General features: G+C 45.9%; 1 protein-coding gene across 7 annotated transcripts in view; it reads right to left on the bottom strand.

The window, feature by feature from the left end:
- Positions 1–27,441, bottom strand: part of kcnh6a (potassium voltage-gated channel, subfamily H (eag-related), member 6a) — a 165,143-nt gene that overhangs the window by 62,504 nt on the left and 75,198 nt on the right. For 5 of the 7 annotated variants that reach the window (XM_073070787.1, XM_073070781.1, XM_073070780.1 and 2 more), the window contains 2 exons: positions 16,382–16,432; positions 9,884–10,098 (listed from right to left, as the gene is read on the bottom strand). In XM_073070787.1, coding sequence (XP_072926888.1) covers positions 9,884–10,098; positions 16,382–16,432 — 266 coding nt within the window. The remainder of the gene's footprint in view (positions 1–9,883; positions 10,099–16,381; positions 16,433–27,441) is intronic. The other 2 variants (XM_073070783.1, XM_073070785.1) reach the window with 1 other exon arrangement.

Raw genomic sequence — 27,441 nt, 5'->3', positions numbered from 1 at the left:
ACGAGCAACATGGTTACAATGCGCTGTGTAACACGGAGTGTGAGGTACGTACACACGCACTCACATTCTTTAAGCCCAGACCAACACCCTATTATCAAGTCATACAGCATGAAAACAGGCCTTTCAGTCCATCAAATCCATGCTAACCACCAAGCACCTATTTACACCAATCCCACAGCAATCCCCTTGCCTTCTCCCATCAACACTCGGGCACTGTCTGTGTGCAGTTTGCATGCTCCCCTGGTGACCAAGTGGACTTCCTCCAGGTGCTTCTATTTCCTCCCACACCGTAAAGGGTTGATGGGAGAAGGCAAGGGGATTGCTGTGGGATTGGTGTAAATGGGTGCTTGGTGGTTAGTATGGATTTGATGGGCTGAAAGGCCTGTTTTCATGCTGTATGACTCGATAATAGGGTGTTGGTCTGGACTTAAAGAATGTGTGTGTGTGCACGTGTGTACATACCTCACACTCTGTGTCAGCTTAAACTCTGCACACACTGCAATGACATATACCCCTACACTCTCCTCTGTATAAAGAACATACATAAACCCATTGTATGCTACAGAATCCCTGTACAGTTAAAACATCTCACAATCTCTGCACCCCTGTACTCTACACACAGTCACACATCCCCAGTACTTTTCAAGTCCCCTACACTTTCTCCATTCTACACACACTTTGTTCGATACGTTATCTGGTCTACACATATTCTGCACCGCATACAGAACTACATTCTATAGACATACCACAAGCCCACTCCTCTGTACAAATGTCCATCACTCCACACACATTGTGTACTATATAAAAACACCCTCCACTGTACACATTGTGCACTGTATCACACCAGAGACTCCACACCAATCACACATTTCAGGCTCTACACACATTATACAGATACTCTGTTCAATCCCTATAGACACATCTTGTATTCTTCATACACCCTACACTTTTGCACACACTCTATTCTCATTACAAGCCGGGAAGTTATGGGGAAAGAACTCTGAGGAACAGGATTAATGATCAAGGATAGCCAGCACTGATTTGTGGATGGAAGAGTCTGTATAATTTCAGTCTTTCAAAGAAGTAACGAAGTACATTGATGAAAGAGCATGGTGAATGAAGTCTACATTCATTCAACAAGATCTTTGACAAGGTCTCACATTTGAGGCTGGTCAAAAACATTCGCGCCTATGGGATTAAGGCAAGTTGACAAAGTGGATCCAAAATTGGCTTGATTATGGCAGAGAAAGAGTGATGGCAGGCTTGTCTTTGGATTGGAAGCCTGTGACCAGTGGTTCACCCTTACTGTTTGCTATACACATTAATGATCTAGCTATAAATATGACAAGTATGACTGGTAAGTTTGTAGATGATACAAAAACTGGCAGTGCCGTTGATAGTGAGGAGGATAATCTTAGGTTACAGAAGATAGTTGATCAGCTGTAAATTGGGCAGAACAAAGGCAGATGGAATTTAATCCTGATAAATAGGAGATGATACATTTTGGGAGGTCTAATAAGGCAGGCATACACCACGAATGGTAGGGCCTTAGGGAGTACTGAGGAACAGAGGAACCTTGGTGCATGTCAAAAGATCCCCAAAGCACAGGTAAATAGACTGGTAATGACAGCATATGGGATACTGGCCTTCATTAGTAAAACATTTAAATATCTAGATGAGCACTTGAATCACCAAGGCATAGAAGATGAACAATCAAGTGCTGGTGAAAGGGATGAGTGTACTTGATGGTCAGTATGGTGGCCCAAAAGGCCTGTGTCTCGATACTACACTTTATACAACCCTCTACAGTACATTAATCTTATACTGTGCACATTCTACTGCACACACACTCTGCATGCATTTTACTTCATACAAAAACTCTACTTCCTAAACAATTCTAAACTCTCCACGCTCTCCTCTGCACAGCTATCCTATGCTCCAGAGGCATATACTCAGTGCTGTATACATTCTATGCTGTTATATACACTTTATGTGATATATGTGTTACACTCTAATTCACTGTATAGGATCTAATTCACTGATAGGGTCTCAACACATATCCTATACTACGGGCAAACTCTACACAAACCCAGTGCAGTACATTTCATCCTACAAGCTGCATATACCATGGACAGAACCTGAACTCTACACAGACCAAATACACACTTTACATACATTCTGTACTGTATACACTGTTGACTCTTTGCACACATACTACGTTTATACAACACAGAAATAGGCCCTTTGGCCCAACTCACCCATCCAATCAATATCCCTACTTATGCCCAAATGGGGTCTGACCAGTGCCTTATAAAGTACCAGCATTATATCCTTGCTTTTATATTCTAATCCTCTCGAAATTAACACTAACATTGCATTTGCCTTCCTCATCATCAACTCAACCCTCAGGTTAACCATTAGGGAATCCTGCACTAGGACTCCTAAATCCCTTTGCACCTCCAATTTCTGAACTTACGCCCATTCAGAAAACAGTCTATGCTTTTATTCCTTCTACCAAAGTGCATTACCGTACACTTCCCTACACTGTATTCCATCTGCCACTTCTTTGCCTATTCTCCTAATCTGTCCAAGTGCCTCCGCAGCCTCCCTGCCCCTCCACCTATCACCGCATCATCTGCAAACTTGGACACTAAGTTCCTAAGTTCAAAGTTCAAAGTAAATTCATTATCAAAGATTCATACCCAGAGATTCATTTTCTTGCAGGCATACTCAATAGTAGAATAATAACCATAACAGAATCAATGGAAGACCACACCAACTTGGGCGTTCAAACAGTGTGCAAAGACAACAGACTGTGCAAATATAAAAAGAAAGAAATAATAGTAATAAATAAATAAGCAATAAATATCGAGAAGATGAGATGAGTGCTTGAAAGGGTCTCCATAAGTTGTGGTAACATTTCAGTGATGGGGCAAGTGAGGTTGAGTGAAGTTATCAAACCATCATTGCTGTCATCCAGATTATTAATATGTAACAACAAAAGTAGAGGACCCAATATTGAACCCAGTGGAACACCACTAGTCACTGACAGGCAACCAGAAAAGTTCCCACTCTTTGTCTTCTGCCAATTAGCCAATCCTCTATTCATGCTATTATCTTTCCTGTAATACCATGGGCTCATACCTTGTTTAGCAGCATCATGTGCAGAACCTTGTCAAAGGTCTTCTGAACATGTCTAAAAGTCTTTTAAATGTTGTTACAGAACCTGTTTCGACCATCTCCTCTGACAGTTTGCTCCATAAATCCTCCACCCTCTGTATCTGCCATCAGAAATCTTTAAACCTTTCTCCTTAGCTTTTAGACTCCCTACCCTGGGAAAATGACAGTGACTATCCATGGCCCTCGTGAAATTAGTCCTCAGCCTCTTCCACTCCAAGGAAAACAGACCTACCCTTTCCAATCTCTCCTTATAACTCAAGGCCCCCGGTCCAGGCAACACTGTTGAGCCATCTTTTCTGCATCCTCTAAGCTTAATCACATCCTTCCCGTGGCATGGTGACCAGAACTGCACGCAATAATCCAAGTGCAGTCTCACCAACAATTTGTACAACTGTAACTTGACATCCCAACTCCTGTACCTATTGCCTCAACTGATGTAGGAAAGCATGCTATACACCTTCTTCACCAGTCTGTCTACCTGTGTCACCACTTCCAAGAAGCTACGTACATGTACCCTAAGGTTTCTCTGTTCACTTACACTTTCCAGGGTCCTAGCATTCACTGCGTATGACCATTTTGGGTTTAGCTTCCCAAAATGCATCACTTCACACTCGTCTGAGTTAAGTTCCAAGAGCCGTTCCCTTGCCCACTTTCCCAATTGATCTAGATTCTGTTGTAACTTTAGACAACTTCCTTCACTGTCCATCACACCACCATATCTGGGACCACCTGTAAACTTAGTAATGACGTCACCTACATTTACATCCAAATCATTAATATATATGGCAAAAAGTAAAGGACCCAGCACCGATCCCCATGATACATCTCTGGTTACAGCTTTCCAATCTGAAAATCTGCCCTCTACTACCACCCACTGACTCCTTCTTTAAGCAAATTTGTATCCAGTTGGCTGGCTCATGAAGTCACCGGAGGACTACAACCAGAGATCATGGGTTAAGGGTGAAAGGTCAGAAGTTTAAGGGAAACACAAGGGGATTCATCTTCACTCAGAGGGACGTGAGAGTGTGGAATGAGCTGCCAGCAGAAGTGGTGCATGTGAGCTTCATTTAGGACGGAGATGAAGAGGAACTGCTTTTCCCAGAGAGTGGTGAATCTGTGGAATTCTCTGCCCAATGAAGGCTACCTCAGTAAATATATTTAAGACAAGGTTGGATAGATTTTTGCATAGTAGGGGAATTAAGGGTTGTGGGGAAAAGGCAGGTAGGTGGAGATGAGTCCATGGCCAGATCAGCCATGATCTTATTGAATGGTGGAGCAGGCTCGACGGGCCAGATGTCCGACTCCTGCTCCTATTTCTTATGTCCTGATGTTAAAGTTTGGATAGGTATATGGATAGTAGGGATATTGAGGGCTCTGGTCCCGGTGCAGGTCGATGGGAGTAGGTGCTTTAAATGGTTTTGGCATGGACTAGATGGGCTGAAGGGCCTGTTTCTGTGCTGTACTTCTCTATGACTCACACTGAATCCTCTGTGATCTAATTTTCTGGACTACCAGGCAGGACCTTGTTAAATGCCTCGCTGAAGTCCATGTAGATATCTTCATCCCTGCCCTTGTCAATCCTCTTTGTCACTTGTTCAAAAAGCCTAAATCAAATTTGTGGCAAATGACTTTCCACACATATCAGCATGCCTGCTGATATTTCCTAATCAGCTCTTGCCTTTCCAAATGCAAATGAATCATAAGGAACATTCCCATCCCTGACTTTAGATAGACCAGCCAGTAGCTCCCTATCTTGTCTTTGTCACCATTAGCCACCATCTGTTGTTCTGGTAGCTCAACTGTGGCTAATGAGCATCTGGACAGATTTGACAGCTTACACATGAAGTACCAGAATTAACACACTTTGCATTGTACAAGCTACCTTTGCAATATACTCAGTATTATGCATACACCCCACTCTACACAAATTCAGTATTGGACTAACTACATGACACACACTACTTTGCAGACATGATCTCTGTCCACACATACTAATACCACGCAGCCTGAAATGCAATTACATCCTGTGATGCACAATCCACGCCCCTGTACAGACAGCAAAGCCTGTAGTGTAACACAAGACAGTGGACTCACCTCTGTTGTGTGTGCTCTGACTGCCCCCTCCCAAACGCTATGAATACAGCACACATCCCCTGTGTTCACCGTTGCAGTTTAAAGGAGCTTACTCTACAGAAAGAGCTGCTGTTTATTAAATTGCCACAGTGAATACATTTTGAATTTACTTTGTCAATCACACAGGGCTCTGGGATGTCCTGAGGTCATTAAAGGTAAACACAAATTTATTCTGCTGGCACAGCACCAGGTACTTGTGGCAGAATGTGAGGAAGCAGGACCCTGCACCCCAGTTCCTGATATGTCCCACTGTATTATTCCTCTGTAGACAAACGTCCTGGCCAGGGGGGAACAGGAAGTTATTCCATTGGTTCTCTGCTTCCATCTCTGGATAAGGAATGACTGGCATATCTACTCTTGCTCCCACAACTTGACCAAAAGCAATGTTGGCTGCAGGAACATGTGTGGATGAGGGATCGATACAGCATGGTCTCCTGGTCTGCACTTCCAGCAGTAGAATGAGTGTGATCTTCCCAGAGATGGAGAGAGCAAGCACTCACCTCCTCCCTATTTGCTGGCCCTCTCTCACACAGAGACTGCTTTCACCTGAAAGATGCTGGTGCTGGGAAAGAGACTACAGTCCCAACATGGAGTTGGGGGGAGGTGGGGAAGTGGACACAGCCCGGTCTATAACAGGCAAAACCCTCCCAACCATTGAGCACATCTACATGAAACACTGTCATAGAAAAGCAGCATCCATCATCAGAGATCCCCACCACCCAGGACATGCTCTCTTCTTGCTGCTGCCATCAGGTAGAAGGTACAGGAGCCTTGGGACTCGCACCACCAGGTTCAGGAACAGTTACTACCCCTCAACCACCAGGCTCTTGAACCAAAGGGGATAAATACACACACTTGCCCTATCATTCAGATGTTCCCACAACCAATTACCTCACTTTAAGGACTTTTGTTTTTGCATAGTAGGGGAATTAAGGCTTATGGGGAAAAGACAGATAGGTGGAGATGAGTCCATGGCCAGATCAGCCATGATCTTATTGAATGGCAGAGCAGGCTTGATGTTCCAGATGACCTACTCCTGCTCCTATTTCTTATGTTCTATCTCATTATCTCATGTTTTCATTATTTATATTTGCAGTTTGTTGCCTTCTGCACTCTGGTTGATCTTTCATTGATCCTGCTATAGTCACTATTCTACAGATTTGCTCAGTATGCCCACAGAAAAATGAATCAGGGTTGTATAAGGTGACATTTACTTTGAACATCAGTCCTATTCTCCAACTTATTCCTAGAAACTATTCCCACTGACAAGCTTATCAGCTGTCACCTCATTCTTCTACCGTCCAGCAACACGAGCAATAATTTACAGTCACCAATTAACCTATGTGTCTGTGTGCCTTTGTGCTGTGAGAGGAAACCAGGGCATCCAGTGAAAACCTACGTGTCCCAGGGAGAATGTACAAACTCCACACAGATGGTGCCTGAGGTCAGGATTGGACCTGATCCTCTGGTGCCAAGAGACACCATAGTGGCTCTCCTTAATACAGTGCAGTACTATCTTCCCATGACAAAAACTGGCTTCCGTGTTGTTGGCCTCAGCCAATGTCAAGCTCTGAAATCAGGATCACGATGGACTTTGGTGATGTGGAGAGATCAGTAAAACTGGGGTTATTCTCTTGGCAGTGGAGGGTGAGGGGATTCAACTTCACAATCAACAGGGGTTTCCATAGATACAAGAGGGTCAGTAACCAGATTTAAGGCATTGGTCACAAACCCTGAAAGGGAAGAGGACGAGGAGATTTCCAGTGCAGAAAGTGGCCCAAATCTTGATCAAGTGGAGAGAGAAAGCAGATTCACAACTGAAGGATGAGGAATATTTTTTCCTCAGAGAGAACCTAGGACTAGGTGGCAGTCTTTAATAATAAGGGGTGTCCTTTTAAAATAAAGATGAGGTGAAATAGTTTCTCTGACAGTGAGTCTTTAGAATTCTTCTTCAAAGAGACAGTGGAAGCAGACACTTTGAATGTTTTATAGGAGAGGAGGGATAGGCTCCCGGTGAACAGGGGTGGGGGAGAAGGGAATGCTACCAAGGGTAGGTGAGAGGTTACCAACGGTAAGTGAGACGGCAGGATTGAGGTTACAGTCAGATCAACCATGATCTTATTAAATGGTACAGCAGGCTTGAGGGGCTGAGTGGCCTACTGCACATGTTATATTGGAAGCAATTTTCTAAACGGAATTGGCAAGGGGAACAATGTGCAAAGAATAATGGAGTGAGATTGCCTGGATCACAACTAGGAAACTGATGGGACAAATGACTTTCTGTCTAATGAGAACCACGGAGCTGTTTGATTCTGCTATCTCCCTGAGTGGCTGTAATTGGGGGTGGGGGGCAGGCGACTGAAACCCCCAGCACTTCCACTGGCTCCTACCCCATGTGCAGGATGTTGTGACCCTCGCTCCTGTAAAGACAGAACTGGATATTTGATGGCCTTCATTATTTATTCTACCAGGACACCACGGTAGGTTTGACAGGACAAGTGGAGAGTTAAGCCTCCCCGCTCACAGCCATACCAAAATTCACAGCAAATTCAGTTCTGAGGTTGAGGCACTGAAAGTCTGGCCATTGCGGATCAGCTGCTTGCTGATTACAATACAACACCTTGTGTCCTGTCACATTCTATCATCTTGTGAAAGGTCTGCACCACCCACGACGGGAGACAAACGCAGAGTGAACGCTGCTCTCCTGTGCTGTCAAGAAATGACTGTCACATTAATACCCAAAGATTTAGTGCTTGGAACAATCTAATCCAATGAATGGCTATTTTCTCCCCAGCTGATTAATAGAAGGTGCCAAGCCGCTGCCTGCTCAGGATTATTACCTCCGTCAGGACGGTAAACAGAAAACACTGAACCAAGGTGCTTGCTCTCTTGCACCTCCTGCCCTCCGCAAGGCTTGCCTGCTGCTGGCAGGGTCTACTCCCATGTCGGCGGACCTTTGGCCAACAGAGCATCACAGAAAGCCGGTTCGGGTCAGTGCCTGGGTAATCCATTAGAAAAAGACTCAACTAGATGTGCCTGATGCCCTCAGGCCAGGAATCTGGGCCTGGAGTTCAGCCAGAGTTGGAGTTGAAGAGACAGTAGCTTCATCAAGTTGGGGTTATAAATGGGGCAGAACTGTCCCCTAATCTAGTGGGAAAGAACTCTAAGACTTGTCAGGTCTAGTTTAGGGTTAGTTAGATATAGAGTGAAGTTCTCTCTAAGGTGCCCTATCACACATTTCCAGGGCATGGGTAAAGTTGAAAAGAGCAAGAAGATTTACGAGAATGCTGCCAGGACTTGCGGGCCTGAGTTATGGGAAGAGGTTGGATGGGCTAGGACTTTCTTCCTTGGAGCAGAGGAGACTGAGTGACCTTATTTCAACGGCTGAATGCACACAGTCTTTTTCCCAGGGTTGGGGAATCAAAAACTGGAGGGCAGAAATTTAGGGTGAGAGGGAAGAGATTTAAAATGGACCTGAGGAGCAACTTCTTTGTGCAGATGTTGGTGTATATATGGATTGAGGTGCCAGAGGAAATAATTGGGGCAGGTATATTAACATTTGGACAGGTACATGAATAGGAAAGGTTTAAAGGGATAGCGGTTTTAATATGGGCAAATGAGTATCTTAGACAGCATGAACACATAGGTCCGAATGGCCTGCTTCCTGGTCCTATTACTCTAAAAATGGGACTAGCACAGATAAACATTTTAGCTGATATGGATGAGTTAGGTTAAAGGATCTATGTCCCTCCTGTCTAACTCCATGGCACCTAGACACAGAGTGAAGCTCTCTCTACTCCAACCAGTCACGCACTCCCAGGCCACAGGTTAGACAGAGTGAAGCTCCCTCTTCACTGGCCTGTTCCGTGCTTCCAGGGCAGGGACAGAGTGAATCTGATGGTGTAGCTGAACTGAAGCTATTGGACTAGTAATTCAATGCCTGCATCTTCACACGCCGCATGAGGCTTACACCTTAGACTATCCCATTAGCTGCTTTGGAACATGGAAGTTGCAAAAGGCAAGGCAAGATTTAACTGCTGGTTCAGTTCCCCACAGTACATTTCAGTGAGAAAACTTTGACTGCCTGCAGGTCACCCTTGGGCAAGAGGTAGCATCTGCTTTTCCTCTGATTAGGGTCACATGAAGTCACGGGAGCTGGTGGTGAATGGTTGTACGAGCAGCTGGTGCAGATCACAAGTCCTGGTTATGTGACCACTGATGCCAGGCAGACAATCGCTGAAAAGTATTGATAATGGCCGTGGTCACCTGCCTTGTAAAGACACTGCCCAGAAGAAGCCACATCTGTAGAAAAATTTACCATGAACAATCACAGTCATGGAAAAACCATGGTTGCCCACATCACATGACACAGCACATAAATGAACAAACCCTGCTGTATCAGGTCAAGAAGAAAGATCATCACATTCTAGGGCAAACAAGGTTGGCTTTGCTGATGACACCCACGTTCCATGAATGGGACGTTCAAAGTCAGTGCAGAACCAACAAGCCCATGGTTTATAATGAGAGAGGTTAGTAAAGCAGCAGGGCTGGGTTAATGAAGGACTAGTACCTGTGTGACCTTCTCTGTGACATTCTGTGTCCTCTCCTTCACTTTGCTTGGTGCTATGATCTCAATCTCGGTGGGTGACGGTGTCAAGATGATGTCAGGGTTAAAATCCACAAAGTTGAGTGTGATTTGTGGGATTTTGCTGATCGCCCGATACTTCATCAGGTCTGAGTCTGACGTGGAGTTCAGCAGATTTGGTTTAAAGTTCTTCGCTCCTCCTAAAACAAACAGAAACATCATCATGTTTCTACACCGAATGCCAAGACGGAATATGAGCAGCTAAAACAGCCAGTGCCACAGTAGAATCAAGGGTGTCATCCACAGAGAGGTTCCCCCACTTGCCCCAAAAGGAGCAAGGATAATGGAGAGAACAGCCCCCAGAGAATAAAGCAAGAGGCTGCATGCAGGGTGAGAACAACATGGGGGGGGGGGGGGGGAGTCAGTGCTGAAAGGGGAGCAAGCTGAGTGAGTAGCTGGGGTTGGTGGAGAACAGGAAGAGGACTGGGTGCTGTTGTCCCGGAGGACCAGGTCTCTCTCTGAACTCACTGCACTATCACACTATGGTGAAGAGAATCTCTGTAAGATTGGAGAGGTAGAGAAAAACCAACATTGCAGTGTAGGGCAGCTAGGCTTAAGAGGGAGCCAGATTCTGTGTTTCTCCCTCCCCAGATTGACCTTTTGGAAGCATCCGTGGGAAGAAATTTTAAGAACTTTGGAAAGCCCAGACAGTTATCGGCTGTCCTGATGGTTACCTCCCCAGCTGACAAACAAGCACTGTAATATGCACTAATGGTTTTCCTCTCCCTTCCACACCTTCCTTTACCCTCCTCTCTGAATATTTTATTGTACTGTGGCTGGGGAGGCTCTTGGGGCCCATGAAGTCCATCCCGGCCTATCCTTCCTGGTGACAGAGCTGGGTAGCAGATGTGGCTACTCCTGTGATCATTGGGACTAACAGCAGGACAGGCTAGGGTCAACTGTACAACCCAACGTGATCATCTTGAAAATGTACAGAAAGGCTCTAAGTGGCTGGTCTCTCTGACTATGGGTAAATTCCTCAGTGTGTGTGAGAGTTTTACATCAAGAGGATTTCAGATGCCATTACATTGCAGGCTGTCTAATGTGTCTCCCTGCACAGCCAAAACACCCTCCTCCTACAAACTGTGGTCAGGGATCAGCCTTTGTAAGGAATGCCAGGGTCATATCTTCTCAGAAGCATGAGAAAACAGGAACAGGCCACCCGGTCCATCAATACTGCCCTATCATTCAAAGTGATCGTGGCTGACCTATGCTAGCCTCAACTCACTCTGGATAACCATCAATTTCTCAACCTTTCTAATATTTATCTATCTCCATGATCTGGCCTCCACTCTCCTTTGGGGCAGTGAATTCCAGAGATTCATCACATGCAGAAACTACAGAGAGTTGTGGACACAGCTCAGCACATCACAGAAACCAGCCTCCCCTCCATGGTCTCTGTCTATTCATCTCACTGTATCAGTAAAGCAGCCAACATAATCAAAAATCTCACCAAACTAGGAAAATCTCCTTTCTCCCCCACTTCCAAAGGGTAGGAGACACTAAAATCCAAAAGCACATATCACTAGGCACAAGGCTATAGCAGTGACTACCCCACTGACATGAGACTGGCTGGCTCCTTATTGCAATAAGTTGGACTTCTGACCTCACAATCTACCTCATTATGATCTTGTGCCTTATTATTTACCTGCCTTGCTTTTTCTCTGTAGCTGTTACACTTTATTCTGTTATAGTTTTATCTTGTTCTTCCTCAATGCACCATGTAATGATTTGATAAGACTGTAAAACATAGGAGCAGAGTTAGGCCATTCGGCCCATTGATCTTGCTCCACCATTTAATCGTGGCTGATTTATTATTCCTCCCAACGTCACTCTCCTGCCTTCTCCCTGTAACTTGTGATACCCTGACTAATCAAGAACCTATTAACCTCTGCTTTAAATATACCCAATGACTTGGCCCCCACAGCCGTCTATGGCATTAATTCTACAGATTTACCATCCTCTGGCTAAAGAAATTCCTCCACATCTCTGTTCTAAAAGGGACATCCTTCTATTCTGAGGCCAAGCCTTCTGGCCCTAGACTCCCCCGCTATAGGAAACATCCTCCCCACATCTACTCTATCGAGGTCTTTAGATATCCTGCCCTCTTTTGAGGCAGGAGTGACCTGTACAAAAAGGATGGGTTCCACTTGAATCCGAGGGGGACCAATATCATGACGGGGAGGTTTGCTAAGGCTATTGGGGAGAGTTTAAACTAGAATTGTTGGGGAGCGGGGACCGAACTGAAGAGACTGGGGAAGAGGTTGGCTCACAAATAGAGAAAGCTTGGAGACAGTGCAAGAGGGAGGATAGGCAGGTGATTGAGAAGGGACACACTCAGACCAAAGGTTTGAGATGTGTCTATTTTAATGCAAGGAGTATTTTGAACAAAGCAGATGAGCTTAGAGCGTGGGTCAGTACTTGGAGCTATGTTGTTATGGCCATTACAGAGACTTGGGTGGCTCAGGGATAGGAATGGTTACTTCGAGTGTCAGGCTTTAGGTGTTTCAGAAAGGAAAGGGAGGGAGGCAAAAGAGGTGGGAGCGTGGCACTGTTGATCAGAGATAGTGTCACAGCTGCAGAAAAGGAGGAAGACATGGAGGGGTTGTCTACAGAGTCTCTGTGGGTGGAAGTTAGGAACAGGAAGGGGTCAATAACTCTACTGGGTGTTTTTTATAGACCACCCAATAGTAACAGGGACATCGAGGAGCAGATAGGGAAGCAGATTCTGGAAAGGTGTAATAATAACAGGGCTGTTGTGGTGGGAGATTTTAATTTCCCAAATATTAATTGGCATCTATCTCCCTAGATCAAGGATTTAGATGAGGTGGAGTTTGTTAGGTGTATTCAGGAAGGTTTCCTGACACAATATGTAGATAAGCCTACAAGAGGAGAGGCTGTACTTGATCTGGTATTGGGAAATGAACCTGGTCAGGTGTCAGGTCTCTCAGTGGGAGAGCATTTTGGAGATAGTGATCACAATTCTATCTCCTTTACCATAGCATTGGAAAGGGATAGGAACAGACAAGTTAAGAAAGCGTTTAATAGGGGTAAGGGGAAATATGAGGCTATCAGGCAGGAACTTGGAAGCATAAATTGGAAACAGATGTTCTCAGGGAAATGTACGGAAGAAATGTGGCAAATGTTCAGGGGATATTTGCGTGGAGTTCTGCATAGGTATGTTCTAACGAGACGAGGAAAGAATGGTAGGGTACAGGAACTATGGTGTACAAAAGCTGCTGTAAATCTAGTCAAGAAGAAAAGAAGAGCTTACAAAAGGTTCAAAAAGCTAGGCAATGATAGAGATCTAGAAAATTATAAGGCTAGCAGGAAGGAGCTCAAGAAAGAAATTAGGAGATCCAGAAGGGGGCATGAGAAGGCCTTGGCAGACAGGATTAAGGAAAACCCCAAGGCATTCTACAAGTATGTGAAGAGTAAGAGGATAAGACGTTAGAGAATAGGACCAACCAAGTGTGACAATGGAAAAATGTGTATGGAACCGGAGGAGATAGCAGAGGTACTTAATGAGTACTTTGCTTCAGTATTCACTATGGAAAAGGATCTTGGCGATTGTAGGGATGATTTACAGCAGACTGAAAAGCTTGAGCATGTAGATATTTAAGAAAGAGAATGTGCAGGAGGTTTTGGAAAGCATCAAGTTGGATAAGAAGTCACCGGGACCGGATGGGATGTACTCCAGGCTACTGTGGGAGACGAGGGAGGAGATTGCTGAACCTCTGGCAATGATCTTTGCATCATCAATTGGGACAGGAGAGGTTCCAGAGGATTGGAGGGTTGCGGGTGTTGTTCCATTATTCAAGAAATGGAGTAGAGATAGCCCAGGAAATTATAGACCAGTGAGTCTATAATTGGTAATTTGATGGAGAAGATCCTGAGAGGCAGGATTTATGAACATTTAGAGAGGTATGATATGATTAGGAATAGTCAGCAAGGCTTTGTGAAAGGCAGGTCATGTCTTACGAGCCTGATTGAATTTTTTGAGGATGTGACTAAGCACATTAAGGTAAAATTGGATAGGTATATGGACAGGAAAGGAGTGGAGGGTTATGGACTGAGTGCGGGTAGGTGGGACTAGGTGAGATTAAGAGTTCGGCACGGACTAGGAGGGCCGGAATGGCCTGTTTCCGTGCTGTGATTGTTATATGATTGTTATATATATGGTAGAGCAGTAGATGGAGTGTATATGGATTTCAGCAAGACATTTTCTCAAGGTATCCCATGCAAGACTTATTGAGAAAGTAAGGAGGAATGGAATCCAAGGGGAAATTGCTTTGTAGATCCAGAATTGGCTTGCCCACAGAAGGCAAAGAGTGGTTGTAGATGGGCCATATTCTGCATGGAGGTCGGAGTGCCTCAGGGATCTGTTCTGGGACCCTTACTCTTTGTGATTTTTATGTGACCTGGATGAAGAAGTGGAGGGATGGGTTAGTAAATTTGCTGATGACACAAAGGTTGGAGGTGTTGTGGATAGTGTGGAGGGCTGTCAGAGGTTACAGCGGGACATTGGGAGGATCGCCCCCCACACACAATTCTTTTAAACTCCAGTGAGTACAGGCCCACAGCCATCTAATGTTCCTCATACATTAACCCTTACAATCCTGGGATTATTCTCGTAAACCTCTTCTGGATCCTCTCTAATGCCAGTATGTCTTTTCTTAGATAAGGGGTCCAAAACTGCTCTCAATATTCCAAATGTGGTCTGACCAATGCTTTAAGTCTCAACATTATATTCTAGTCCTCCCTTACTACGAACTCAACCTGCAAGTTAACCTTCAGGGACACCTGCACGCCAATGAAGGGTCTCGGCCCAAATCATCAACAGTTTACTCTTTTCCATTGATGCTGCCTGGCCTGCTGAGTTCCTCCAGTGATCTGTGTGTGTTGTGAGGACTTACAAGTTCCTTTGCACCTCTGAATTTTGAACTTTTGCCCTGTTTAGAAACTAGTCCATGCCTTTATTCCTTCCATCAAAGTGCATGATCACACATTTCCCTACACTATATTCCATCTGCCATTTCTTTGCCCATTCTCCCAATCTGTCTAAGTACTTCTGTAGACCGCCTGCTTCCTCAAACCTACCTGCTCCCTCCACCTATCTTTGTATCAACTCATGGCCTCAAAGCCATTAATTACTTCATCCAAACCGTTGGCATACAACGTGAAAAGCAGTCCCAACATTGACCCCTGCAGCACTCCACTAGTCACGGGCAGCCAAATCAGAAAAGGCTCCCTTTATTTCCATTCTTTGCCTCCTGCCAATCAGCCAATCTTATATCCATGCTAGTATCTTTCTTGTAATACTACAAGCTCTTATCTTGTTTTGCAGCCTCATGTGTGGCAACTTGTCAAAGGCCTTCTGAAAATCCAAATAAACATCCACTGATTCTTCTTTGTCTATCCTGCTTGTTATTCCTCAAAGAATTCCAATAGATTGACAGGCAAGATTTCCCCTTAAGGAAACCATGCTGACTTTGGCATATTTTATCATGTGCCTCCAAGTACCCTGAAACCTCATCCTTAATAATGGACTCCATTGTTTTCCCAACCTCTGATGTCAGACTAACTGGGCTATAATTTCTTTTTTTTTTTCCTGTTTCCCCCCCTTCTGAAAGACTGGAGTGACATTTGCAATTTTCCAGTCCTCTGGAACCATTCCAGAATTCACTGATTCTTAGGCACACATAAATATATATATATATATATATAGAGAGAGAGAGAGAGCTAGGGTGCCTAAGACTTTTGCAAAGTACTGTATATGCCTTCTCTTTTGCCTTTATGCTGTCTGTGACATCCTTTGTCAGTCACGGTTGCCTCATACTCTCTTTAGAATACTCCTTCTCCTTTGGGGTGTGTTGATCCTGCACCTTCCGAATTGCTCCCAGAAACTCTAACCATTGCTGTTCTGCTGTCATTCCTGCTAGTCTCCCCTTCCATTCAACTTTGGCCAGCTCTTCACTCATGCCTCTGTAATTCCCTTTGCTCCACTGTAATATTGATACATCTGATTTTACCTTCTCCCTCTCAAACTTTAGGGTGAATTCTATCCTAAGGGTTCCTTTACCTTACACTCTCCAATCAAACCTGGTTCATTACACAACTCCCAGTCCAGAATTGCCTTTCCCCTAGTGGGCTCACCTCCTAGGCATTCTACAAGTTCCCTCTCCTGGATTCCAGCACCATTTCTCAATCTACCTACATATTGAAATCCCCCATAACCATCACATCATTGCTCTTTTTACATGCCTTTTCTATCTCGTGTTGTAATTTTATCCCACATCCTGGCTACTGCTCGGACGCTTGTACTTAACCCCCATCAAAGTCTGTATCTTGGTATATGTGACAAGAAAAACTTAGTTCCAAGTTCCATTAGTCTCAGGTCCAGAAGACACAGTAGGCAGTCACCTGGAACAGGATGTGAATTGTCCTTTGTGCCACAGAATGAGATCCTCTTACCTACAAAACAATATGGGAGACAGTTTGAAGAAGTTTCACAAGGCTAGTTGCTGGTAAGAGAGGGCTGTCCTATCAAGACAGCCTTGACAGTTTAGGTCTGTATCTCTTTGAATTTAGAAGAATGAGTGTTGACTATATTCAAACACACAAGATAGTAAGAGAGCTTCACAGGGTAGATGGTGAGATGTAAAGCCCTATTGATGTATCAACACTAACTTGAAGTCTTGTAACATCCTCTCCACAGCTTACTTTCCTCTTTGTTGCAAACCTCCCTTGAGGATGATATGACCCATCAGGTGCCAGTGTCAGGGGCAGGGCTGAGGCTGGACTGGGAAGAACTGCCAGGACCATGCATCATGCAGAAAGAGCAGCTTATGGAGTTAGCTTTTCCTGCTTCTGGTGGCCACAGAACTTCCTGTTTCCCAGCTTATCGCTGAAGTCATTCAGGGTGAACAGCCTGTTTCCATTTGGGACAATGACCTCATTGGAGCAGATGTCCTCTTCGCCCTTGCCCAAAGTTCCTGGGGTTTGGATGCATGCAAAAATATCCCAAACCTGCAGTGCCATTGAGATCACAGAGGCACAAGCTAGCCCTCTCTTGATGGTGCAGAACACGATACAAAGTCTGGGATGTGGAATGCCAGGACAGTCCCAACAGAGACTGCTTTATTATCATACCTTGGGAGCTCAGATGCTTTGACATCAGCATCACTGCAGAGTGAGACACAACAGACAGGAGAAGGCCAGTTGAAAGAAAAAACAGTGAATCCACTCTCTGGGCAGACAAACAGGAAGAGGAATTCTGCACCATCAAGAGTGGGCTTTTCCATCCCTCAGTGATCTCAATGTTACTACAGGCTTGGGATATTTTTGCATGCATCCAAACCCTGGAACTTTGGGTGAGGCCAAGGAGAACACTGGAGACGAGATGTTCATGTCTCACACTGCACTCCCAAAACAGATACTAAGCTTGTGATGGGAGATCACCAAGTGACAGAGATAATGTCAAGGATGTTCTCAATGGCCTGAAATTTGCAACATCAGTCACCTCAGAACCCACAGAACTGGAGGAGAGGACAATCATTCCATCCTGGGGACCAGCTTGAAAAGTGAGCTGCAATCTCTACTTTTAAGAAACTGGAGCCCATCCTCTCTACTGACCATGAATACAAGATCTTTGCCCAATGGCCTCCCAACAGGGGTACCATGCTGTGGCTTGATCAGTGCACCATGATTCTCGTTAATTCAGGACAACATCCACTTGGTCCACGACATGTTTGATCTCAACCACCTCCGCCCCTCCACCCCCACCCCTGAAAAGGTGAACCTTTCCCTTCCTCGACAGAAGTGGCATTGCACAAGGTAGATCACACAATTACCTTCAAGACTCTGCACCTGTTCAGATTTTTGGCCTGGGTCCAACTTCTGCAGCTGCTGCTGAGCATCTAGTTAAATTTAACATGTCCTTGGCACCCCCTGACTTTAGGAGGTGACTGCATCAGGGAAGTTCCTTGAGTGGTCAATTATATTCCATCTGCGTATTCTCCAGAGCAGGTTGAGGGATTTGACTGTGCATGGATTAAGCATGGAGTTTGTCCTTTTATCTTACCCAGTGATGTTCCCTTCATCGTCATAGATCCCAGTGATCTGCAGAGCATCCAGGAGCGTCAGCGCTTTTTCTCTGCCTTCCCTCCGCAAGGATCAACTGGGAGAAACGTTCCAGTCTCCTGGTAGGTCAGAGGTGAGTGGAATCTCTGCCAGAGATGAGACCACATGTGTCGAGCGCCACACCCATCTTCTATCTGGAAGTCTAGCTGAGCCCTGCTGAGGAAGCCACACCAGCAACCAGAGGGGACAATCACTCCCCAGGACCACTCTGAGCTTCCTACAGGGGCTAAGCAGTGGTCACAAACCAACTGGTGACCTGTCCTAAACAACACAGAACAATATAGCACAGTACTAGCCCTTTGGCCCACAATGTCTCTTAACTTTCTCCAAGATCAATCTAATCTTCCCCTCCCACATAACCCCCAATTTTACTTTCATCCATGTGTTTATCAAAGAATCTCTTAAATGGCTGTAATGTATCTGCCTCTACCTCCATCCCTGGCAGCATATTCTATGTGCCAACCGTCCTCTGTGTAGAAAACTGCCTCTGACATCTCTCCTATTTGTTCCTCCAATCACCTTGAAATCATGACCCCCCCCCCCCCCCCCCAACCCGTATTAGCCATTTCTGTCCTGGGAGAAAGGTGCTGGCTGTTCACTCGATCTGGGCTTCTTATCATCCTGTACACTTCATTCAAGTCACCTCTCACCTTCCTTCGCTTCAAAGAGAAAAGCCCGAGCTCACTCAACCTTTCCTCATAAGACTTGCTCTTAATTTAGACAGCGTCCTGGTCCCATTCCTTGCCTTTGCTGCTAAGATCAACAGAAGCTGGTGGATTTCTGGGACATTGGGTTAACCGAGTCTCTGCTATGGTTCTAAGTCTTGCGAATGAGGAAGGTGGTCAGTCAATGTGTGGCTAAAGGCCTATCTGTAGAGATACCCATGCAACGAGCACCCTCCCAGATATGATGAGCTGGTAGAGTATTTTCCTACCAGAGTTCCCCGAGATGATAATGAGCTCCCATGTATCTTCTCAAGAAGGAAGTCCATTCAGTTCATTGACTCTCTGTTGTGTCCTAAGAACAATCCTATCAATCTTTTTTGCCACGTTCAATTCCCACTGCCATCTGCAAGAGCTTGTATGTTCTCCCCATGACTACGTGGGTTTCCTCCGGATGCTCCAGTTTCCTCCCGCAGTCCAAAGATGTTCAGGTTAAGGTTAGTGAGTTGTGGACATGTTATGTTGGCGCTGGAAGCATGGTGACACTTGCCCATTGATTTGATTTGACACAAGCAACATATTTCAATATGCAAATGACAAATAAAGCTAACCTGTAAATCTTTAACCTCTTTGCCCTCACATTGCCAACAAATACCCCTTATTCTCTACCACTCACATACACACTAATGGCAATTTACAGTGCCCAGTTAACATACTAACGGGGAGACACAGAAGACTGCAGACGTTGGAATCTGGAGCAAAATTCAAAATGCTGGAGGAACTCAGTGCGTTAGGCAGCGCTAATGGAGGGAAACTGAAACCAACATCTCTTGGAATGTGAGAGAAAAATTGAGCTTTTGGGGATATCACATGGTTAGAGAGATTGTGTAAGTTCCACAGGGCAGGGTTGAGGCTGGATCACCAGCGTTGTAAGGCAGCATCAACAGGCTTATCCCCAGCCTTTCAGGTTTGGGGAGAAAGAGGATGGAATCACAAGACATGCCTCTTTAAAGGAGTTGTCAATCTTTCTCTGGGGATCTTTTACAGTCAATGGTACATAGTCACTACCTGCCGCACAAACAGACAGGCTGATGTGTAGGCTAACGTCACTGTCAATTCCCCCTGGGGATGAGTGCATGCTGGGAGAATCACATGGAGAGCAGATGGGTGCATGGGGAAAATAAGTGGTGCAACATGGTGACGGTGTGGAGGCTGTGTGTTTTCCTCCTGGCCCCCTGGGCTCCTCCCGGGTGCTCTGGTGTCCTCCTACAGGGATGTTGCTCGAGTTAGACAGAGAAGCTGGGTAGGCTGGGAGTGCTTCTCCCAGAGTGAAGGAAGTTGAGGGGCGACCTTGAGGGTTGAGGTATACAGATAAGGTGCATGGTGAGAGTCATACCCAGAGTAAGGTAATCTAAAACCAGAGATCACATGTTTAAGGGATTGAAGAGCAGGTTTGTCACACACAGGGTGACGGGTACGTGGAATAAGCTGCCAGAGGAAGTGGTAGAGATGGGTACAACTACAACATTGAAAAGACATTTAGACATGGACACGGATAGGAAAGGTTTAGAAGGAGATGACCAAATATGGAAGCAAATGGAGCAGCACAAGTAGGCACATTAGTTCGCATGTTGGGCCAAAGGGCTGTTCCATGTTTTATTTTTCTATAATCACCTTCAGTCAGAGCTCATCCATGGGTTCAGGGCTGAGCTCTGACTCCTGGTCAAGACTGTGGAGGAACAAGCCCATGTCATTGAGGCTTGTGGCCTCAACCTTCAGGAGTTGTATCACAGTGAGTGTAGAGAGAGCTCAGGAATGCAGAGCAGTTCCAGGTAGAGGCTGCTCAGACCAATCTGTTCCTTGGATCCAGTCCCTGAAACCTCCTCGACAGCCAATCCCACAAAGCAACAGGTTTGCTCCAGTTCCACTGAAGTTTAGAGTTCCATTCAAAGTTGCTTTCAATAGAGTAATCTTCAAACACTCACCCACTATCACCCTCAAAAATGCATTAATACAGAGAGTGAAGCTCCCTCCACACCGTACCACCACACAGTCCCAGGGTCAGACACAGAGTGAAGCTCCCTCTACACCGTCCCATTATATACTCATAGGGTCAGACACAGAGTGAAGCATCCTGCATCCCATCCCATTACACACTCCCAGGGTCAAACACAGACTGAAATTCCCTCCACACCGTCCCATCACACGCTCCCAGAGTCAGACACAGAGTGAATCTCCCTCCACACCATCCCATCACACACTCCTGGAGTCAGACACAGAGTGAAACTCCCTCTACACTGTCCCATCACACACTCCCGAGGTCAGACACTGAGTGAAACTCCCTCTACACCGTCCCATCACACACTCCCGGGGTCAGACACAGAGTGAAGCTCCCTCTACACCGTCCCATTATATACTCATAGGGTCAGACACAGAGTGAAGCATCCTGCATCCCATCCCATTACACACTCCCAGAGTCAGACACAGAGTGAATCTCCCTCCACACCATCCCATCACACACTCCTGGAGTCAGACATAGAGTGAATCTCCCTCCACACCGTCCCATCACACACTCCCAGAGTCAGACACAGAGTGAATCTCCCTCCACACCATCCCATCACACACTCCTGGAGTCAGACATAGAGTGAAACTCCCTCCACACTGTCCCATCACACACTCCCAGAGTCAGACACAGAGTAGATACACAGTGTAACAATCACGCAGCACAGGTCCCGAGGAAACGTTGGATTGCCCACCAGGAGAGAGAGTTCCAAAAAAGCGAGCGAGGACCGTTGGGACATTCTGCACGCCACAGTTCCATGGAGACACGGGATTGCATAGCAAAAGAGAGCTCAAAGAAGCGAGCAGGGGCAGTTAGGGTATTCTGCATGCCACAGTCCCAAGGAGACGTTGGATTGTGTTGCAGGACAGTGAGTCTGTCGAGATATCCTGCACGGCACAAGTCCCAAGGAGGCATTGGATTGCGTAGCGGCAGAATAAGTTCAAAAGGAGTGTATGAGGACTGTTAGGACATTCTGCGCACCACAGTTCCCATGGAGAGATTGGATTGCATAGAGGGGCAGCAAGATTCAAATGGGCTAGCAAAGGCAGTTGGGATTTTCTGCCCGACGCTCAATTGCGCAGTGGGGGAGAGAATTCAAAAGAAGCGAGGGGGGCAGTTGGGACATATTGCGTGTCACAGTTCTCGAGGAGACATTGGATTGCATAGCAGGAGGGTAAGTTGAAAAGAAGCGAGCTGGGGCGGTCTGAGCATTTTGTGCGCCACAGCTCCCATGGAGACGTTGGATTGCGCAGTGGAAGAGTGAGATTGAAATAGGCGAGCGGGGGCAGTCGGGACATTCTGTTCACCACAGTTCCCGAAGAGATGTTGGATTGCGTAGCGGGAGAGTACGTTCAAAAGAAGCAAATGGGGGCAACAAGATATTCTGCGCGCCACAGTTCCCAAGGAGTCGCTGGATTGTGCTGCAGGACAGTGGGTCCAAAAGAAGTGATGGCAGTAAGCACGAGGAGGCGTTGGATTGTGCAGTGGGAGAGTGAGCTCAAAAACAGGTGGGACATTCTACTTGCCATAGTTCCCAAGAACATATTGGATTGCATAGAGAGAGAGATTTCAGAACATTCTGCGCGCCATTGTTCTTGAGGAAAAAACGGATTGCGTAGTGGGAGAGAGAGCTCAAATCAAGCAAGCGTGGGCAGTCGAGACATACCACACACCACTGTTTCCAAGAAGATGCTGGATTGCTACTAGGAGAGTGAGTTCAAAAGATGCGAGTGGGGGCAGTAAGGTTATTCTGTGCGTCACAGTTCCCAAGAAGATGCTGGATCATGTTGCAGGGGAGAGTGTGTTCAAAAGATGCAAATGAGCGCAGTCGGGACATTACGCGCACCACAGTTCCTGAAGAGATATTAGATTGCGTAGCAGGAGAGAGATTTCGAAAGAGGTGAACAGTAGAAGTTAGGACAATCTGCGCGCCACAGATCCTGAGAAGACGTTGGGTTGCATAGCCGGGGAGACATTTCAAAATCGGCAAATGGGGGCAGTTGGGGCATTCTGCGCACCACATTTCCCAAGGAGACGGATTGCGTAGCAGGAGAAAGAGTTCAAAAGAAGCAAGTGAGGGCAGTCTGAACATTTTGTGCGCCACAGATCCTGGGGAGACATTGGATTGCGTAGTGGAAGAGTTAAATCAAATGCAATGAGCGGGCGCTGTCGGGATATTCTGTGCACCACAGTTTCTGAGGAGACGTTTGATTGCATAGCAGAAGAAAGAGTTCAAAAGAAGCGAGCAGGGTCAGTTGCGATATTTTGCGCGCCACAGTTTCTAAGGAGACGCTGGATTGTATAGTAGGGGAGTGGGTTTAGAAGAAGCGAGCAGGGTCAGTTGCGATATTCTGCGCACAATTCCTGAGCAGATGCTGGATTGCGTAGCGATAGAAAAAGTTCAAATGAAGCGAGCAGGGTCAGTTGCGACATTCTGCGCACCACAATTCCTGAGGGGATGCTGGATTGTGTAGTAGTAAAGTAGGTTCAAAAGAAGCGAGCGAAGGCAGTCGGAACATTCTGTGTGCCATCGCTCCTGACGAGATGCTGGATTATGTAGCAGGAGAGAGAGTTCAACAGAAGTGAGTAGGGTCAGTCGCAACGATTTGCGCACCGCAGTTCCTGAGGATACTTTGGACTGCATATCGACAGAGAGATTTCCAAAGAGGCGAGTGGCAGCAGTCGGGACATCCTGTGCGCCAGAGTTCCCGAGGACATGTTGGATTGTGTAGTGGGAGAATGAGTTAAAAAGAAGCGAGCGGGGGCTGTCGGGAGATTCTATGCATCAGAGTTCTGGAGGAGATATGGATTGCATAGTGGAAGAAACAAGCAGGGGCAGTCACGACAATCTGCGACCCACAGCTCTTGAGAAGTGAGGTTGCGCAGCGAGAGAGAGAGTTTAAAAGAAGCTAGTGAGGGCAGCTGCAAAATTCTGCGCGCTATAGTTCCCGAAGAGACATTGGATTGTGCATAATTAGGCACATGGCAAGAGTCAGTAAAAAGTAGTTAGGTTTAAGCAGAGCAGCCATTGTGTGAATAGGCCAGTGTCAGAGTGGGGACTTCAGGATTTGTCTCACAGAGGCTTTGCCGAGAAGACGTGAAGGCTGTCGGTAGATTTTTTTTTCATTTAATTTCTCTTTCTCTCTCATGGTTAGAACAGTGCAGGTGTCAAGCAAGATAATGGAATGCTGCACTTGCGAGATGTAGGAAGGGAGACCTCTAGTGTCCCCACTGACTACACTTACAAGTACATCCAACTGCAGTTTATAACTGACTATGTTAAGGAGTTGGAGCTGGAAATGGCTAAACTCAGGATAATTTGAGAGGCTGAGGGCTTGATCAACAGGACACACAATGAGGTAGTAACACCCAAGGTGCACAACACAGGTAAGTGGGTGACCATCAGGAAGAGGAAAGGGGATAGGCAGCCCCTTCAGAGTAACCTTGTGGCTATTCCCCTTTAACAACCCTTTGGATATTGCTGGGGGGAGGCGGCATGGGGTGTGGGATGACCTAACAGAGGACTGCCATGGCAGTCCGGTCTCTTGTCATCTCAGGGTCTGGGACATCTCAGACTGAGTCCTCAGAATTCTGAAGTGGGAGGGTGAACAGCCAGAGGTCGTGTTTCAGAAAGGTACCAATGACATAGGTAGGAAGAGTGACAAGGTTCTGCATAGGGAGTTCAGGGAGTGATGCACCATCAATAACTCTCTCTGAGACGTAAAAGCGAGATATCGGCTTTTATTGACTGGAAGAAGGAACAAGCAGTAGTTGACCACCATACTACATCCTGGAGACTGAGAGGCCGGGCTCAGATCTCAATCGCCCTTATACAGGGGTCTGTGGGAGGAGCCACAGGAGCAGTCAGCGGGGGGGGGGGCGTGTCCAGACAGGTATATGTAGTTCACCACAGGGAGTTAGGTGCTAAGTTAAAGGACAGGACCTCTAGAGTTGTGATCTCAGGATTGCTACCAGTATCCCATGCTAGTGAGGTCAGAACTAGGAAGATCACACAGTTTAACGTGGCTAAGGAGATGGGGCAGGAGTGCTTCAGGCTTTTGGATCATTGGGCTCTCTTCCAGGGAAGGTGGGACCCGTAGAGAAGAGATAGTTTGCACCTGAACAGGAGGGGGACTAATATCCTAACGGGAAGATTTGCTAATGCTGCACAGTGGGGTTTAAACTGGAGTTGCAGGGGGATGGGAACCAGAGTGCCAGAACAGATGGTGGAGAGGTTCTGGGGACAGACGTTGTTAAGCTTATATACAAAGTCAGGAATCGAAAGTTTGAGCATGGTGGCACAAATGTTCTGATTAGCGTATGTTTCAATGCAAGGTGTTTTGTAGGACGTGCAGATGAGCTCAGGGCATGAATCAGCACATGGAATTATGACGTTGTAGCCATTAGTGAGACTTGGTGGTAGGAGGGGCAGGACTGGCAGCTCAATGTTCCAGGGTTCCGTTGACAGAGGGTGAGGGGTGGCATTACTAGTCAGGACAGACTACGGGGCTCATCTACTGAAGCTATATGGGTAGAACTAAGGAATAAGAAAGGGATGACCACATTAATGGGATTAAGTTATAGACCTCCCAATAGTCAGTAGGATTTAGAGAAGCAAATCTGTAGAGAGAAAGCAGACAGTTACAAGAAAAATGGGGTTGTGATAGTGGGTGATTTTAACTTTCTATAGATTGACTGGGAATTTCATACTGTAAAAAGAGTGGATGGGATAAGAGTTTGTTAAATGTGTACAGGAAAGTTTCCTTAATCAATACATAGAGCCCCAATTAGAGAGAACGTGATACTGGATCTGCTATTAAGGAATGAAACAGGACAAGTGTCAGAAGTCTGTGTAGGGGAACACTTTGCATCTGGTGATCATAATGACATTAGTTTCAAGATAATTATGGAAAATCAAAGTTATTTCCCATGGTAGGGGAGGCCAGGATAAGAAGGCATGGCTTCAGGATTGAAGGACGTCCATTTAGAACTGAGATGTGGAGAGATTACTTTAGTCAGAGGGTGGTAAATCTGTGGAATTTGTGGTCACGAGCGGCTGTGGAGACCAAGTCATTGGGTGTATTTAAGGCAGAGATAGATCGGTTCTTGATTAGCCAGGGCATCAAAGGGTAATGGGGAGAAGGCAGGGGAGTGGGGATGACTGGAAGAATTGGATCAGCCCATGATTGAATGGCGGAGCAGGCTCGATGAGCCGAATGACCTACTTCTGCTCCTATATCTTATGGTCTTATGGAAAAGGATAGGTTTGGTCCTCAGGTTGAGATTCTAAATTAGAGAAAGGCCAATTTTGATGGTATCAGAAAGGATCCGGCAAGTGTGGATTGGGACAGGTTGTTTCCTGGCAAAGGTGTACTTGGTACGAGGGAGGCCTTCAAAAGTGAAAATTTGAAAGAACAGAGTTTGTATGTTCCTGTTAGAATAAAAGGCAAGGATAGCAGCTTTAGGTAACCTTGGTTTTTGAGAGATATTGAGGCCCTGGTTAAGGAAAAAACAAGGAGGTGCATTGCAGGTATAGGCAGGTAGGAACAGGTGAGGTGTTTATAGAGTGTAAGAAATGCAAGAAAACACGAGAAAGAAATCAGGAAGGATAAAAGAAGGCATGAAGTTGCTCTAGCAGACAAGGTGAAGGAGAATCTCAAAGGGATTCTACAGATATATTAAGAGCAAAAGGATTGCAAGGGATAAAATTAGTCCTCTGGAAGTCCAGAATGGTAATCTATGTGTGGAGCCAAAAGGGATGGGGAAAATCTTAAATGGATTTTTTGCATCTGTATTTACTTTGGAGACAGACCCAGTGTTTATAGAAGTGACACAAAGCAGCATCAAATTCATGGACTCTATACAATTCACAAAAGAGGATGTATTTACCATATTGAGGCAAATTAGGGTGGATAAGTCTCCAGGGCAGAGAATATGTTCCCTTGGACCCAGTGCAGTGCAAGTGCAGAAATTGCAGGGGCCCTAGCAGAGATATTTAAAATAGCCTTAGCCACAGGTGAGGTTTGGAGGACAGCTAACGCCATTCTGCTGTCTAAGAACAAACCAGGAAATTAGAGGCCAGTGAGTCTGACATTAGTAGTGGGAAAGTTATTGGAAGGTATTCTAAGGGACCGGATATATGAGTACTTGGATAGACAAGGACTGATCAGGGATAGTCAATATGGCTTTGTGTGTGGTTGGTTGTGTGTAACTGATCTTATAGAGTTTTTTGATGAAGGCAAAGCAGTGGATATTGTCTACATGGACTTTAGTAAGGCATTTGACAAGGTCCTGCATGGGGGGGTTGGTCACGAAGTTTCAGTCACTCGGTATTCAGGGTGAGGTAGTAGATTGGATTAGACATTGGCTTTGTGGGAGAAGCCAGAGAGTGGTAGTAGATGGTTCCCTCTCTGACTGAAGGCCTGTGGCTAGTGGTGTGACGCAGGGATCGGTGCTGGGTCAATTGTTGCTTGTCACCTATATCAACGATCTGGATGGCAACGTGATAAACTGGATCAGCAAATTTGTGTATGACACCAATACTGGGAGTGTAGTGGACACTATCATGGCCTGCAGAGGGATCTGGACCAGCTGGGAAAATGGGCTGAAAAATAGCA

The sequence above is a fragment of the Hemitrygon akajei genome, chromosome 18 (assembly GCF_048418815.1).
Source record: "Hemitrygon akajei chromosome 18, sHemAka1.3, whole genome shotgun sequence".
Classification (NCBI taxonomy): domain Eukaryota; kingdom Metazoa; phylum Chordata; class Chondrichthyes; order Myliobatiformes; family Dasyatidae; genus Hemitrygon; species Hemitrygon akajei.
This window is presented reverse-complemented; position numbering and strand designations above follow the sequence as displayed.